The sequence below is a fragment of the Panulirus ornatus genome, chromosome 7 (genome assembly GCF_036320965.1).
Source record: "Panulirus ornatus isolate Po-2019 chromosome 7, ASM3632096v1, whole genome shotgun sequence".
NCBI classification, from domain to species: domain Eukaryota; kingdom Metazoa; phylum Arthropoda; class Malacostraca; order Decapoda; family Palinuridae; genus Panulirus; species Panulirus ornatus.
In genome coordinates this window covers 43,669,605-43,688,086 of record NC_092230.1, presented here as the reverse complement: position 1 = coordinate 43,688,086, position 18,482 = coordinate 43,669,605, and the positions used below count along the sequence as shown (strand labels likewise).

Here is an 18,482-nt window from a genome sequence, read left to right as displayed (position 1 = left end):
CACAGCCTTTGCTCACTCTTCCAACCTACAACTTACTGGAGTTCCCAAGGCTTCACTCACTGCCATGTCCACTCCCAGGTACCTAAAGCATTCCATTTCCAGGTTCTCTCCATTGAAAGTCCCTATCAAACTAACCTATATCATTCCTCTACTAAAATTCATTACATAACTTTTATTCACAAATCCTTAACTTCCTCCTTTCATATACTCTCCCAAACTCAAACATCAGCATATGAATTTTCTCTTTCGTCTGCTATCTGAGCCATGTCATCTGCAAACAGCAAGTGGCTCACCACCCTATCAATCACCGCACTCCTATACAACTAATCAGGTATACTCAACAGACTTATACTTCAGTATTCCTAGTATTTTTTTTTAACCCCTTTGCCTTTAAATGACACTAAATGGGCATTATACCACTCTTCAGGCACTTCACTTGATCCATAAGTTAACTGACAATCCTGACAAACAAATCAACAATAGTCACTGTCTTTCTTGAGAAATTCCTTTGCAATTCCATCCACTCCAGCTGCTGTGCCACACTTCATCTTATTAAGGCAATCACCACCATCTCTCTGTTCACCAAATCATTTGCCATAACTCTCACTTCACATTCCATCTCATCCCAAAAACCCTATCTGCCACCTTATCATCAAAAACATCAAGAGTCAGACAAAGTACTCCATCCATCTCTTTTTCACTTCTTTTCCTCTTACCACATACACACCAGCTCTTCTCAATGATTTTCCCATATTTTCCTTTGTTCTCCTCACACTATTCATCTCCTTCCATAACATTATCTTAACACTCCTGAAGCTACAATGTAAAAAGTGACAAGAACAAAAAATCAATGAAAACAAGCAATTGTAATATTATCTTTTTTCATCCGTACATCTCATACTGTATAGCATTTAGCAGAAAAGCTGATAAATACAATAAATTTCAAAATTCATGGTTACTTCTACATAATGAAAAAGCTAACTAATTATCTACATCTTTGCAGCCCGTTCTCTTCGGAACTCCCTCAAAAGGGTGGACATGGCAACAGTCTCCATGACTAGTGACCTCCAGTGCCGCTTCTTAGCCTTTAGTGCCACACCCTTAACAGGCACTGGGAGGGTGAAAACTGGTGCAATGTTTCCTGAGGCTCCTTCCTAAAGTTCCTACCAAATGCTTCTACCTAATGCCCCTGTTTAATGTTCCTATCAACTACCTAATGCTCTTGCCTAATGTGCCTACCTACTACTTCTATCTATTGCTCCTAACATTTTGCCAAAAGGAAGGACTAGTGCACAGCATTCACTGCAGGAAAATCTAGAGTTATGAAGAATGATTTGTGTAAGGTGTGTTGTCAAGTGTTATGTTTGACAAGGAGAGATTGTATGTTTGTGAACAGGATACCAGTTATCAAAGTGTGGGTGAGGCAGAAAGAAAAGAAAGCTACCTGGATCATAGGAGTGCAACTTGACAACCACTGAAGAGATGGGTCACTACCCACCCATCACTAATCCTCCCAATACCCAGGTGGGTTGCATCAGTAATATAGTTCCTTGATAGGTGGCTACCTACCAACTACTACCCACCCAACTATGAAACAGCATTTACATGAATCAAGAACCAATGAGCTTAAATCCTTTCTGTGCACATCAGAAAGTAAACCTGAAGTGAACATAAAAGACTCTGATGTCTCTTGGTCAAAATCAGCCAGTATTGGAGGTCTTCCCTCTGTACAAGGATAAACACAAAATTTGGTACAAGATCTTATTGAAGAAATTTACAATCAATTTATGCAAGCATGACCATTAAACATCTCAATTACATGGAATGAATGGATTAATTATTCATCAGATGGAAAAAGTTCTCCAAAAACTGTATTGCAGCATAGTTTCAAAGACACTGAAAATATCAGAGACTGGAGAAATTACTTTAATTTCACATATAACACATCCTCTCCTGGCTTTTAGTACATATAGGATCAGCTTTTAAAATCACAAAACAAGAGATGAAAACATTTTGATCTATTGTATCAAAATAGCATTTTGTGATACATAAAGCTCTTCAGTATAAAAAGTACAGATACCAAGCACTGTCTGCTTCCCAAAACAAAAGTAACATCATATGTCGTACAGCATTTTGTACTAAATGCTTTGCACAAACTTGTACAAGAATACAACATAGGACATGGACAGCCCCTCAAATATGAAAACAAAAAGTACCATACACAGTAAGTAAACTTTTGCTTAATACAACTAAAATGGACTTGTATTTATATTTTTGATAAAAATGGTGCTCCAGCAGTATGAGTGTGAAACAAATGTCAATATTCAAAAATTAAACAATAGTAACTCCTGGACAACTCCTGACAAATTCCCATTATCCAAAAAAAATTGAAGGTGAGGTAGAGAATGATATTTTACTTGGATGATGAAAAAATCTTAGGAGAGATGCAGCCACATGGAACTCCATATCAAGTGTGAAGTATCAAGGTGGAACAATGATATGAACAAGGGCACAGGAAAAGATCGATTAAATTAATCAAGATAGTTGAGAAACAACATGCGAATAAGGAACAACAGTAAGGCGGAGACTCTATAAAGGAGTATACGTGCAAGGGGATTCTGGTGCTAAGTGTCTCATATTAACTGAACCTCTCTTGTGTTCATCATACCCTGCAAGATCTTCCTGCTGGAAGCATATCTGCTGGACCAATGACACTGATAGAGGCAGTGCAAGAGGACACCGGCAGTACACAAGTGCATGAGGATGCTATGAGAGGAGAACACCAAAAACATTCAAGTATATGAGGATGCTTATATATGGAGAACATTAACAGTATATAAGTACATTGAGATGTTTATATGTGGAGAACACCATCAGCAGCCAAGTGTGTGGGGATGCTTATACGTGGAGAACATCAACAGTATGCACTAAAAAAGAGAAAAGGTAAGTTGGAACAAAAAGGGAGGGAGCATGTGCATGTTGCTTACTTGGCAAGGGATGGAAGCATGCAAGAATGTGGATATTTGCTCTTAATGTCACAACTAAATATTATTTTGTGAGGTAGTTACTATGAACCCAAATGAAACATTCTACTTAAGGAAAAAATACCACACAACTTTGTCTAAAAAGCCTTGATAATGACATACCCAAGTAACTATTCTTCTCAAGATCTTATTTCTATATTCTTTCACTGTCTAACTTAGTGCCATTATGAATGGAGAGTGATGAAAGTAACCTAGTGTCATTATGAATGGCGAGTGATAAGAGGAACTTAGTGCCATTATGAATGGAGACTGATGAAAAAAAATTTAGGAAATGAAAGTAAAATCAAGTGATCAGTTATGAAAAATATAAAAAAAAAAATCTAATGTACAGAATGCTGAAATGAGTAAACGATATAAAAGTTCCAGGAACTGGATACTAAATATTGAAAATAAGAAAGTGTAGCCAGGCATGTAAGTTGCTTTAATTTTGGTAGAGAAAGAATTGTATCCATTAAGAGTATGTGTCAGAGGTGGAGGGAACGAAGAGAAGTGGGAGACCAAATTGGAGGTGGAAAGATGGAGTGAAAAAGATTTTGAGTGATCGGGGCCTGAACATGCAGGAGGGTGAAAGATGGGCAAGGAATAGAATGAATTGGATCGATGTGGTATACCGAGGTCGACGTGCTGTCAATGGATTGAATCAGGGCATGTGAAGCGTCTGGGGTAAACCATGGAAAGTTCTGTGGGGCCTGGATGTGGAAGGGGAGCTGTGGTTTTGGGCATTATTGCGTGACAGCTGGAGACTGAGTGTGAACAAATGGGGCCTTTGTTGTCTTTTCCTAGCGCTACCTCGCACACATGAGGGGGGAGGGGGATGTTATTCCATGTGTGGCGAGGTGGCGATGGGAATGAATAAAGGCAGACAGTGTGAATGGTGTGCATGTGTATATATGTACGTGTCTGTGTTTGTCCTCCCTGGGGATAGGGGAGAAAGAATACTTCCCACGTATTCCCTGCGTGTCGTAGAAGGCGACTAAAAGGGGAGGGAGCGGGGGGCTGGAAATCCTCCCCTCTCATTATTTTTTTTTTATTTTCATTTTTTTCCAAAAGAAGGAACAGAGAAGGGGGCCAGGTGAGGATATTCCCTCAAAGGCCCAGTTCTCTGTTCTTAACGCTACCTCGCTAACGCGGGAAATGGCGAATAGTTTGAAAGAAAGAAAAAAGTCTGTGTTTGTACATATATGTGTACATTGAGATGTATGGGTATGTATATTTGCGTGTGTGGACGTGTATGTATATACATGTGTATGGGGGTGGGTTGGGCCATTTCTTTCTTCTGTTTCCTTGCGCTACCTTGCAAACGCGGGAGACAGCGACAAAGTAAAGTAAATAAATAAAATAAATAAAGAGTAACTGGGTTTGTCTGCAGAAGTGGTGCAATTCACACCAATGTATGTTTGTAACACTGATCCTGAACAGTGGAATGTCTTGCAAATTGAAAGTTATTGATTTTCTGGATAGTGGAAACTAAATTCAGTGAAAGGTGAGACGAAACATAAATTTATATGGGGTATTGCAAGGGAAGTAACTGAATATGGTAAATGCAGCGCTCTGAACACTTAAAGCAAACAGATAAATGAGATAAAGGAAACTTAAGTACAAAGAATGGTCAACAGGAAAGATAAAGGCACATAAAGGACATTAGGAATATGTTTAACTATGTGAACAAAGCACCACAGAGAAGGAATCTGCAGTATACACATTATACTGTGGAGTAGATTCTGCATAAGTCATCCAACTGCTGTATAGTTGTAGGTGCACATGGGATATGAAATGACTTGAATTACCGAAACTAAATGTTTATCTTTCCAAAACTAGTTCAGGTTATCTTTCAAAAAACTGGATGATTCCAAAACCAAAAGCAATAGTACATTAAAGCATATTTACATTAAGAAATATTAGTACTTTCAGAGACATTTCTACAAACCATCAAATACGTGGCAATGGGAAAAGAAAAATAGATATGAACCTATAAACATTTCAGTCTTAAAATCTACACTGTCAATCTGACTTTACAATGAAAAATTTTAAATTCCTGACTCAAAATGGACTCCTTTTTGCAGAGATGAAAGAGATAGGAGGACATTAACCCACCTACTGACACACACACACATACCACTGAGATGACGTAGAGTAACTGGGTCAAAATAAAAGTGACAAAATCTTTTACCATGTATGACATGACTCCTTTCAAAGCACAGTGCATATTATCTATATACAAAATCATCTGCATCATCAAAATACATGTTAGTAATGGCAGTCTATGCAAGCTCAATATGAGCTGCAGCACATCGTTTTATTCTAACAGAGAAACTTGCTTTAAGTATTCATATATATTTACATGAGGTGTTCTTTGACCTTAAACAAGTTTATGGTACACCTAAAATAATGTTTGAAATAGTAATCTGTGAAAAAATGCATTAGCAATTCCCATCAGCAGTAAAAAACAAACAAATATTAATTTTCATATCTATCATCATTACTTCATTATGACCTAATTCAATGGGGTGGATCAGGTACAAACAGCTTCCACAATGGCAATATGCCAGCTTTTTTTTTTTCCACAATCAACCCATATCCAGTGGGCTGAAGTGAAAAAACAATACCACCTACTAGACAACAGCTATGCTATGGAAGTGCGAATATATGGTAAAGCAAAGATCCATGTATTCTGCTAATGAACCAAAAATACCAAACCAGTCATAGTAGGTGGTACACTCTCAAATTCTGATAAAGGAAACTGTTGACAGGGACTGTCAATGCCTTAAAATTTTTACTTATATGCTCACAAAAAGTTGGTCCTGTGTTTCTACATTACTGAATGCACTTAACAGTACTTCCTTACTTTGCTGAAGGCAAAATATGACCAATAATTTTTCAGTTCTAGAGTTCTATCTACATCTGTTTTTGTACATTCATGAATCACGAATATCAAACAACTGTACAATATTCCTAACACCCTTTTATACATCTAATAAATACCTTATTCTTTACAAGAAATATTTACCATTGGCCATGTACTCAGCTACAACTTCAGAAATCTGTACATGCAAATCATTGTATGCATTTTTCTGTGGACTGGATGATACTTTTGTGGATTCACAGAATCACTTTCCACAGCCCATAGCTTGGGGCATATAACCTGAGAATACATCCAATCGCAAAAATTTTTCCAGGATGACATCAAGCCAAAGTACAAGCTCCTGGTTGTATGAAACAAATATACAACTTTTAATACTTCATCAAATACCGTACAAGTATCTTATTTTACAAATTTTACATAAAATATATTTTCATACCATGAAATCACTGAAATTCAAAACATGTGACAGAACCAAGTGATTCACTGTCACCTTAATGCTGAATCACAACCCACCAAAGGCTTTTGTACCATACCTGGTGTTCATGTTTCAATCCTAAATACAACTGCAGTGAATACCACATGGTGGATGGATGGACAGACGGATGTATGGATAGAAAATAAGTGCTGTAAGGCTCCCATTAACTTGTGGAGCAAATTTGTGAAATTTTACGGACTTTCTTCATTTCCATTACATAGTAAATTACCAATATATATTCCTCAATCAGTAATTTACATTCAGGGTTATTTTCGGAGCAAGAATTGTGCAGCAAGAGGAAAGTGGTCAGATGGACATACTGCTGAGGGTAATGGTGCATACCTTTCAGCTTCTTTACCAGACAGCAAACCATATCGTGCCAGAAGCTTTAGATTTCCTTCAACTGGCCTTCCTAAGGAGTTAGAATAGGCACGAGAGTACATCACATAATCCACTGAAGTCCACCCATTTTGATGAGTGGTGGCCTCGGGAGCCCCACCTGAACGACTCAATCGATGTCGGTAAACAGAGTGAAAGTTGAAGCCATGAGAAAACCAACCAGATGGCGCAGAACCTCGGTTAGTTGACTTGGAGATCTTGCGTGTTGGTGCATTACGGTCTGAATGATACAGACGAATTAGTGATTCCTCCAGTTTTCGCTTGTCTGATAAAGAAAAGATGGGTCCACGGGACTGTTCCAAGAATCGACTTTGTGCTAACACTGAATGCTGACAGCGATCTGTGAGACCAAGAGATGAAGGAAGCAGATTTGGCCCAAGAAACGGCCCACACACACCATGCCGAGCCAGAGTCTTACGAGCTAGACCTTCATAATGTAGATGGCCCTCCTTAATGAAACGAAGTAAAGCACTGTGGGGCTCAGCATTAAAATCACCAGTTATTATCACAGGACAATACTTGGTCCTTCCACCTTCCTCACTCTCATAGCACAGTCTGTCTATTTCTGACAAAAGCAAAACAACCTGTGCCAATTTGATATCATGTCTGTGTGGGTTATACAACAGGTGTGTCGTGGCCACACAGAATGCTGGCAAGTTTGGCTGCGACACCGGCATGAGTTTTACTATGAGGCCGATGTTATCACGATCTAGGACATTTCTGGCTTCTGGCTGTAGAAACTCAACACTACTATGTTCTATCATAGAAAATTTGCTTTTTTTGAAGAATATTGCACAGCCATCTGCCTTAATTCCTGTTCGCTTCTTGTATAACCCATCGTAGCCCTTAAAACCGAACCATGGTAGATAGTAACTGTGGTAATGGGATGCCTGAACTTCCTGCAACATGAGTATATCTGGGTCAAGATCCTGAATCTCATGCTGCAGCAATGCCCATCTGTATGGCCATGAAAGATGTTCCTCCTTACAAGAACTGTACAGTCTCATGTTATCAGTCAACAATGCCTGAGCAAGTACATTGTATGACATGACAGTAAACATAGTATCTGTTGGCTTTACATTCTTTCCAGCAATAATCTCCTGCCCCAGACCTGTCATCTCCCATTTTCTTAATTTTTCTAACCTTTTCCGCAACTTCAGCGTCTCATCACTTATGTCGATCTCAGTGTTCTCCAAGTCCCTAACACATAATTTCTGTAAAGATATGAATTCTGTAGTGCTGACATCCATATCTCTGACTTCATGGTCAGAAGAGCTAGTGCTGCAGGTGTCCTCATGATCGGACCCAAAAATGTCAATGACTTCAACCCCATCTTCTCTCTTGCTTCCTGAAGCTGGAGGTTCCTCAATCTCCACAACATCAGGGTCTATCACATTGACCTTTTGTATGTCAGGACTTGCTTCCCTCTTCTGGCAATTTTCAGGTTCCTTCCCCTTTCCCCTAACACTTTTGGGCTGCAGTGAAATTATTTCTTCCGGCTGTATGTCATTTGGTTTGGTCTTGAGTCCCTGTCTTGTACTAGTGTGACATTTCCTGGATTGACCATCCAGAGCAGGTGACCTTCTAGATGACAGAAGGTGGTTTTCATCCTTTTGATTTGTATTAACAGTGCACACAACCATAACTTCATCTTGTGCCTGTCTGCTTGGACCTTCATACAAGATATCAATGTCATCATCCCTTGTGAGTCCCTTAGATTTCTCCTTACTATTACCAATACCATTAGTCCTTTTCTTTTTCTTTTTCTTATCACCATTATATTTGTTTTCATCTAAGGATTTTTTTTTTTCAAATTTTGAGGTGGAGTGAACATAAACAACATCACAATCATATGACACTCTCACTTGGTTGTGTCTGGTGCATTCTCCACCGCCATTATCACCTACAGAGTCTACTCTCTTGCTATTATGTTCATTTGCTAATACCTCAGATTCACTGTTTGTACTTCCTCTGTTGCACTTGTTCCTACTGGTCAGCTCAGGAAAATCTACTTCTGAGGGATTGGTATCAATAACAAAGAAATCACCCAGATCACCCTTCTCTTGTGGCGGACTAGAAGGAAGCGGAATAAAGTCAAGAGTTGTGGGATTGGTGACTCTCTCTCGAGACTGACAATTACCTTTAACCTTCTTCTTCGGTAACGGTCGCACTGGAGACAGCAGCTCCCTGGGCCGCTTGGAATTCATCTCAGATGATTCATCAACTTCTGGATTCACCATCAGCAAGTCATCCTTCTTAATAGATTCAGCTCCTTTTATTATGACATTCTGTGGTGATGTCTCCGTTTGCCAAGAGCAAGAACTGTCAACCTGGTGACATGTCTTGGTTGTGTGAGTGAATGCGGAGTAACTCCTGGTAACAGGGGAGCTGCTGTGTGTAGGTGTGTCTGGAACAATACAGAGGAGCCTGTATACACCATCCCTGACTTGCGATGTGTGTGTGCCACCGCCTCCACAAGCTGCACGACTGGCGTTGTACAGCAAACGGGTCGGCAGCCAACAAAGCATGCAGGTGCTGAAATTGTAATTTTGTTTTTAATAACTCTAATCAAATACTCTGCACTTTAAAGGATATGTACTTCATAAAATGAGGTACTCTCTCCAATACCAGTTCCAATTATGCTCAATGTAGTGTAAGGTAATCATATTCATGAAGAAAGTGAGAAGAGCCAGTGGACAGAAGTTTTCGTCAGAATACAAAGATATAACTTCGAATTCTCACTTCTGCATACATATGAGATGGTGCATGAGCTATTCATCAGGAAGTATTTTGGTGGTAGAGAATATGCATTTCTGGCAGACATGTCTACAACCAACAACATGAGAAGTACAAAAATATAGGTGCAATCATGATATAACTAAGAGTACAGGAAAAGATTATGACATGGATTTCTTCTACACTATCAGCTCAGACACTTGTTAGAGAAAGTGAATATTTATGAAATAATAATTCACTTTACAAGTGCTATATATGTAATTCATCATCATATGATAATTCTATTCATCTATTACCAAAACTATGAGATGTTTCTTACAACTAAATGGAAAAGCATAAAAACATTCTTCACAATGGAAAAAAAAAAAAAAGCTCAGTAACAGAAAACTTAAATCTTCTACTTATCAGTACATAATAGAAAGGTAGATTTTGAAGCATAAAACACCATTGCCTAACTAACTTGAAACAAAGCTCTATGAACTCTGGAGAAAACATTTTGCTTGCAGGGTGGTTACTACAACAGTTCACCCCTTAACTATGACAAATCTACCAAAAAACTTACTTTGACCACCAGAAAATCTATGTGGCAGGCAAAAATTCAGTAACAGTGACCTAACAACCTTATGGCAACCCATCCAGGCCTAAGACATTGGTGGCATGCTGATGCAAGTAACACATCTTGGCCACCAATCCACGACACTCATTACCTATTGGAGTCTGTGTCAGGGGTCTGTTACCAAAGGATTCATGAAATGCTTTAATGAAAGGGATTGAATAGAAGGAGGGACAAGTTAATGAAGGATGTTTAAACAGACCTGCCCCTACAAAAAAGAGGTTTTTCATACTTCAAAACCTGTATTTCAAGACTGGACTCAGCCCTATGGGCAACAAAGAGCTACAATTAGAGGCAGAGGGTTACATAGTTGTCCACCATGGAGGAAGAAGAAAGAGGAGGGACCTAAAAACAGTCTTCAAATTTCTAAATCAGCTGGACGATAAAGAGTGAACAATTCTTCAAAAAGTCCACATGCACACAAGATCAACGTAACCTGAAGCAACAAAAAAGTGCAAAGCTAAAAGATAATTGGCAAGGATGTTAAGAAGTACTGATTCAGTGTTATGGTGGGGGATGGTTGGAATCAACTTACGAAAGTGAAAGCCAGCTGTTTACAAAGGTTTAAAAGGCTACTTACTGGCATAGAATGTTCAGATGGGGCCCTATGAGTGTACAACTCTCTCCCTGTGCTGTGCAAATAGGTAAGCACAGATGAAATGGGAGGAGCCTTACAATACACCTAATCCTATGCAGCAATTTGACCTATGATCCGTATCATCCTTACTCATTTCATCCAATACAAAATTACTTATGAAAGCCAGGGTAAAAGTAACTTTCCTTATATCACAAGTTCTAGCTGTCAACCCTGAATGTAAGAGGAATACCATTTTCTTGATCCAATATAAAATGTTACATGCTGACAAAGGATTACAGTAACGTGAAACAAACACTCCACTACATAATCTTCCAGAAGTCAACAGTACTGAAATCTTAAGCATCATGACTGCACACCAGGGTTTTATTCCAAAAGAGTTTTCCAGGGATATATCAAAAGAAGTCTAATCCTAGATTCAACTAATTTTTAGCAAGAAACCTCGGATCTGGATTAAACTACCATAAACACAGACCTTCAGCTTTCAATAAATTTCCACCTTGACAATGTATAATCAGATGTTTTGGGGATAACATGAAAATCAGTAAGATAGACATTATGAAAGTAGAGGTGCGTAAATTACAAAGAAACCTAAATAATGTCTACAAGTAGGGAGAACCTAATGAAACTCAATGGGGAAAAATTTTGAATAAGCCAGGAAATTAAAAACAATACATTGATGCCTTCCAACAAAGGTCCTACAGGGTATGAAAGCAAGCAAAGAAAGTATTAGAGATATGGGAGTCACCATAAATACTGCAAACTTTCACAAGGACAAAAGTCTGACGGTGAATATATTCAATGTGTTTACTAGAAGCAAAATAGACTTCTGCTCTGATGTATGGTTACCAGTTAAAGAGATGAAAGTAAATAAGCAAAAGTGAAGGTTGAATCATATGAACTTCCATGAGATATTGAAGGAGTTTGATCACCATATTTCACAACACAGTGTTATATGTAGGCTCACATCAGAGAACTATAGCTGCCACAACATGACAGACAGAAAAAGGTCAGAGCATGCCACAACCAGCAATGTAAGCAATGTTACTTCAAAGTCAATGTTCTGAATATCATATTCTTTGCTAATACAAAACTTCCTAAAACACAAGTGATCAGAAATTAACCAAACTAATAAGGCAAGAAAATGTTCATTCGTTTATGCTACGTATGTTGTCAAATACTGACAGATGTCCATCATGTATGTGGTAAATGCAGTTTGAAAACAGAGGTACTGAATGTAAGATCACAAAAAATATGAACCCATACTAACGTATAGAAGTTAGAGATACATTCCAAAACCTCAGCTGCCCCCTAACCAAATATACTTACATCAATTTAAAAATTCAAATGCTCACACTGGTATCGTAAAAGTTTATCATCATTATTCAAAGTACCAAAAAATGAAAATAATTCAGTGAGAATATATTATATATGATAGAATGAAAATAATTCATTGTGAATATATTTCACAAGCTTTTACAAAGTTAAATCATCATCACAGAAGAGCTTTCTGAGATAATGTTCTCGACTTCCACACATTCTTCAACGCTCCCAGCTCTTTCGCCCCCTCCTCCACCTTATGATTCACTTCCGCTTCCATGGTTCCATCCGATGCCAAATCCACTCTCAGATATCTAAAACACTTCACTTCCTCCAGTTTTTCTCCATTCAAACTTACCTCCCAATTGACTTGTCCCACTACCCTACTGTACCTAATAACCTTGCTCCTATTCACATTTACTCTTAACTTTCTTCTTTCACACACTTTACCAAACTCAGTCACCAGCTTCTGCAGTTTCTCACATGAATCAGCCACCAGCGCTGTATCATCAGCGAACAACAGCTGACTCACTTCCCAAGCTCTCTCATCCACAACAGACTGCATACTTGCCCCTCTTTCCAAAACTCTTGCATTCACCTCCCTAACAACCCCATCCATAAACAAATTAAACAACCATGAAGACATCATACACCCCTGCCGCAAACCTACATTCACTGAGAACCAATCACTTTCTTCTCTTCCTACACGTACACATGCCTTACATCCTCAATAAAAACTTTTCACTGCTTCTAACAACTTGCCTCCCACACCATATATTCCTAATACCTTGCACAAAGAATCTCTATCAACTCTATCATATGCCTTCTCCAGATCCATTAATGCTACATACAAATCCATTTGCTTTTCTAAGTATTTCTCACATACATTCTTCAAAGAAAACACCTGATCCACACATCCTCTACCACTTCTGAAACCACACTTCTCTTCCCCAATCAGATGCTATGTATATGCCTTCACCCTCTCAATCACTACCCTCCCATATAATTTCCTAGGAATACTCAACAAACTTATACTTCTGTAATTTGAGCACTCACTTTTATCCCCTTTGCCTTTGTACTAACACAGAAGCCTCAGCACTTTTAGTTGCTCTTTTACATCACTACTGCTCTCACAGTAAACCTAGCAAGTCCTGACACTTTTGATATAAGTTTCACTCTCTTTCAACTGACTTAGCACTTCCAGTATCGCATATAAATCCTCACATCTATATACATTATTGCTGTACATAATTCAGCAAAACTTTCAGTCATGAAGTATCCTCATAAAGAAAGAATAACATTTTTAAAAACATATTTCAAAACCTTTAAAAAAAAGTGAGATTATCATAGCTGGGGAAGTTATAAAAAGGAGGGAGTGGAGACTATAACCCAAGGATCTAGGCTTATCAACAGGTTACTGCATCATATTGCTGAATGTTCTCATCAAATATAACACCTTTTCCTTTTTCATCACTTGTTCTTTATCAATACTTTTGCTCTCTTGAGATGATTTAGGATGGTTTTCTTATCACTTCTTTTAACAGATAAAGGGCATTTATGCCAACTTCTTCAATCCATTAACAATAAATGCTGCTCTGTCATGGTGACACTAACTTCAATTTCTTAATATAGTACTTTCTTTATGTTCATCACTTGTTACTTTCAAAATCACTACCAAGACTATATCACTGATAACTGTGTACCTATCATCGATTTTGTCTATTTTCCTCAGTATCAATGCTATATTCTATTGTATATCATTAAATATGCATCCATGGCATCCCTCATTATGCATCAATGTATCTATCACTTTCATCACACTTAATGATGCAAATGCCTCAGCAGTGGCTTCTATTTTGCTTTTTACATAGCATGACTATTGTCCCAAATACTTTAGAAATATGGGCAAGTTTACCATGTTTTAAAATCAACACTTCTGATTATATATTTAAACTACTGAAGAGTAACTGGCTTGTGGCTTTTCTTTGTTGTCGAGTCCTTTACTCCATTCACAATAACCAGTGCCCTGTCACAGCACTACACATATAAAGTCCAATTATCTTTGATATAACACATTTTATGTTCTATTTGTTATTCATCCTTTTGTGACAATGTCAAGGAATATTGTGTACCGTACCTACCATGTCCATCTATCATTCTTGGCATTAACGCTACATGCTATCTCATTTTCAAACAATATTGCATAACATCCACCTGCAAAGCAACACATGGGCATGTGCAAACTGCACATGGTGAATTTCAGGAGCAAACAGAATACCCACAAAGAAGCAACATAAATGAAAGCCATATCAAGCATGGAAAACCTGTATGTGCAAAGTTCCTTATATTCATATTCAAATTTGTATCTACAGTTTCTCTGATATTCAGAGGTCTCCCCCTTTTTATAAAGATATCTATTGGTGAGCTTTAGCCAAATACTACAAAATAGCACCATATAGCACTGAAAAACTAATGAACTATACATTTTGAAGGGTTCTGATGCTGGTTAATGTGGTGATGATGTTGCCAAAACCCCTGGCTTTCTGAATACATCAGTGAGTAAATTCCTGAATATGGAGATAAAGCGAGGCAGTGTGCCACCAACATGACACCTTAAAGTACAACAAAGATCAATTATACCAGAGGTGAAGCTATGGAGAATATGAAGTAAATGTGGAGTGTCTGGATCCAAGACCAGAATCGCTATAGCATATATATATATATAGCATATATATATATATATATATATATATATATATATATATATATATATATATATATACATATATATATATATATATATATAGCATATATATATATATATATAGCATATATTCTATTCAAAAATTATAGTTTAAAGCTGGGGTTCTAATTCAAATCTATCTACATCTCTGACACCTGTTCCCTCTCGAATCCCCATCAAGGGGGTGGCCATGAAAAAAAGTCTCCACTTATGTTTGTTCCTACATGTCTTCCTCACACAGAACATTAATGCACTCTTCCCCCATTCCTCTCCCTCAAGCACTCTCCCACTCTATTTCCCTATGTCACAGGTGGTCTTCCTCTCAAGCCAACCCCTTTAATTGTACTATCATATGCTCGCCTTGTAAACTCTTCATTATGCATTCTTTTCACATACCCAAACCACCTTAATGTATTACGTTTCACCGACTCTAACACTCCACAATTCATTCCCTTTGCATTCACAGCCATACCCATCTCTCCTACACCCCATTCATTTCTTTCTTCATTCCATCTAATCATATGACATGCTCCTCTCAAATAACTCATTTCCAGAGCCTTGTTCTTGACCTCTGTGACTCATTCCATGTCCATGTTTCAGCTGCATAAGTCAAGGAAGTAAGGCCTATGCTGTCCCTTAATCCTTTCTTTACTTCCATACTTACACCTCTACCCTTTGCTATTCAATTAACAGACCAAATGACTCTTCTACCCTGCAACTGCTCTCTCCCTTATCTCTCCTCCCATATCACCAAATATTTCTATGTTAATCTAAATAACCGGATTGATAATGAGCTTGTATTGTGCTCCATGTTTCATGGTATCTTCTCCAAATTTTTCAGTCAAAATTAGTGTGAAAATTTCCCCGAGAAACAAACCCCTTTATCACCTGAACCCTATAGTAAAATGTGATTCATTATCCTGCGATTTTGCAAAATCGCAGGATAATGATGATGGGATACAGCAGAAATGTATAAGTCAACTGCTTGGAGAAGTTAGAGGAGTTTTTTCAATTGCTGGGTTTGGCTCAGTTGGGTGAAACATTTTTTAAAATCAACAGTCCTAAGAAAACCACATTCAAGTTCCCAAGCAGCCAAAATTTTCAATTTTCAATGTTACTGTCAACATACACACACACATTTCTCTAGCGCTAAAAACGTCTGCTAGAATATAAACCACTGCAACCCACTAATTTCTAATCCTCTTGTAAATAACTCGATTTATCAGTGTTTTTGGGTGGAAAATCAGTTTAGCCTGGGTGCAAGTACAAGATGAAACTGATACCAGTAAATTACTTACATAGTAAAAATTATTTAGACCAGAGCCACATGATATAAATGATTCTACAGAATCTAAAAATAGGTGAGTTACAGTGGGGAAGACTATGAAGATCATGGAAATTGTGGGGTTAATCAATATAAAGGTACGTGAAACACTTGTATAAATCAAAAGAACCTATGAAAACCTCACCTACCTTCCCCTAACAGCCAATACTTATTGGAAAAATAATAAACATTGTTTATACAATCTCAGGAACCCTTTTATGGGGTTCCTGCACCTTCAAGGCTGCACTCTAATCTGGAGCTGGGAAATGATGAGTCCTTTGAAGCAATCATATCTGTACTCCTTTTCATCCTTTGGCGATGATACATCTTCACCATAGTGCCTTTTCACTTGCAGGATACACCACTTGTAAGTGGAGTCCAAGTAGAACTGTACCAATATCAATGTAATGTGACTTGTTGCTAAGGTGTAATGCTCAAGTATGGGTGTGTATGATGTATTTCATGCGTAACATGGAAAACTAAGATCATTCTTAGCTGCTTGGGGAAGTTCACTGAGGTTTTCAGGGGCTCTATTGATTTCTGTGCATGTTTCACCATAATTCACATTAGCCACACATTCTCCTTGATCTTCTTAGCCCTCCCTATTCTCACTTATCTATTGCCATTGGGCAAATATAAAAATGCTCCAAATCACGCATCAGTAGTCTAAATCGCTTCTATTGTCCAGTTCCATTGAGAATTTCATAGTGGCAGGGCCAAAGTGATACTTTACAAATTTTCACATAATGACAAGTTCTGTTTTCATAGAATGGCATTTGACCTTGTTCATGCCTTAATAGCTCAAAATGTTTTTCACTCAATCCTTCCATCTCCAATTTGGTCCCCATGTTCTTCTTCTCTCTACTCCTCATACATATATCCTCTTTATCAACCTTTCCTTACTCATTCCCTCCACATGCCCAAACTATTTCAGCACACACTCTTCAACTCTCTCAACCATACTCTTTCTATTACCACACATCCTTCTTTCCCTTTCATTACTTACTTGATCAAACCACCTCACACCACATACTGTCCTCAAACATTTCATTGCCAATATATTCACCCTCCTCCGCACAGATCTATCTAAAGCCCATACCTTGCATCCATATACTAATATTATTGAGACTACTATTACTTCAAACATACCCATTTAAGCCCTCCCATATAACGTTCTCTCTTGCAACACATTCTTCAACACTCCCAGAATCTTTGCCCCCTTACCAACTCTATAACTCATTTCTGCTTCCATAGTTCCACTCACTGCCACGTCTACTCCCAAGTACTTAAAACTCTTCACTTCCTCCAACTGCTCTCCATTCAAACTCACCCCAACTAACCTGTCCCATGACCCTGCCAAACTTATCAACCTTGCTCTTTTTCACATTCATTATCAACTTACTCCTTTCACTCACTTTTCATAACTCAGTCAACAACTTCTCCAGTTTCTCACTAGAATTTGCCATCAGCGCTGTATCATCAGCAAACAGAGTTTCTGTTGATTCTAAAGTTAAAGTTTCCACTGCTATAATGGTAAAACTTAATTTCAAGGCACCACACATAATTTCTGGATTAGGAAAAATGCACATCAATGCCCTCCTTAACCATGGTATGATGATTTAGAAGTTGCATGTTTTGAAATACTAACTTTTATCCTATAATGATAATCAACTGATAATGAGAAGGGGGTAAGAAGCTCTAGGAAAATGTGGGTTATACAACTTGAGATACTAATGACACTCACAAAATCCCAACCAAATTCAACCAACTGCCAAGATTTAGATTTATTTCCAATGTTACGGTGGATGCATATTGAGGCATACTCATGATTTAAGAATCGCCCCAATGTATAGGAAAAAAAAAAAGACACAATGCCTAGCTATGCTGCCACCCATTCTCTGCAACAGTCACTCATTCCATATAGTCCCCACCATTGTTTCACAATGGCAAAAGTTAAGTTAACCTTTGCATTAAAAGTAGCTCTGGATATAAACTGACTTTCTGTAACATCAGTAAGTGTTTAGAGAATAAAACAACAATTGAAGAGCATGATCTCAAGCATAATATTTCATTGATCAACACTAAGTAGGTCAATATCAATGAGCATCATGGATATCGGGGAACAAGTGGGTTCAATTAATTCTTTTTCTTTCTTTTCTTTTAAACTATTCGCCATTTCCCGCGTTAGCGAGGTAGCATTAAGAACAGAGGACTGGGCCTTTGAGGGAATACCCTCACCTGGCCCAATTCTCTGTTCCTTCTTTTGGAAAATTAAAAAAAAAACGAGAGGGGAGGATTTCCAGCCTCCCGCTCCCTCCCCTTTTAGTTGCCTTCTACGACACGCAGGGAATACGTGGGAAGTATTCTTAA

General features: G+C 38.1%; 1 protein-coding gene across 3 annotated transcripts in view; it reads right to left on the bottom strand.

Moving 5' to 3' along the window:
• Positions 1–1,747: 1,747 nt before the first annotated feature.
• The window catches only part of LOC139749577 (uncharacterized), a 37,615-nt gene continuing 20,880 nt past the window's right edge, over positions 1,748–18,482 (bottom strand). For all 3 annotated transcript variants that reach the window (XM_071663644.1, XM_071663643.1, XM_071663642.1), the window contains exon 2: positions 1,748–9,316. In XM_071663644.1, the coding sequence (XP_071519745.1) occupies positions 6,649–9,309 (2,661 nt within the window). In that variant the 5' untranslated portion in view covers positions 9,310–9,316 and the 3' untranslated portion in view covers positions 1,748–6,648. The remainder of the gene's footprint in view (positions 9,317–18,482) is intronic.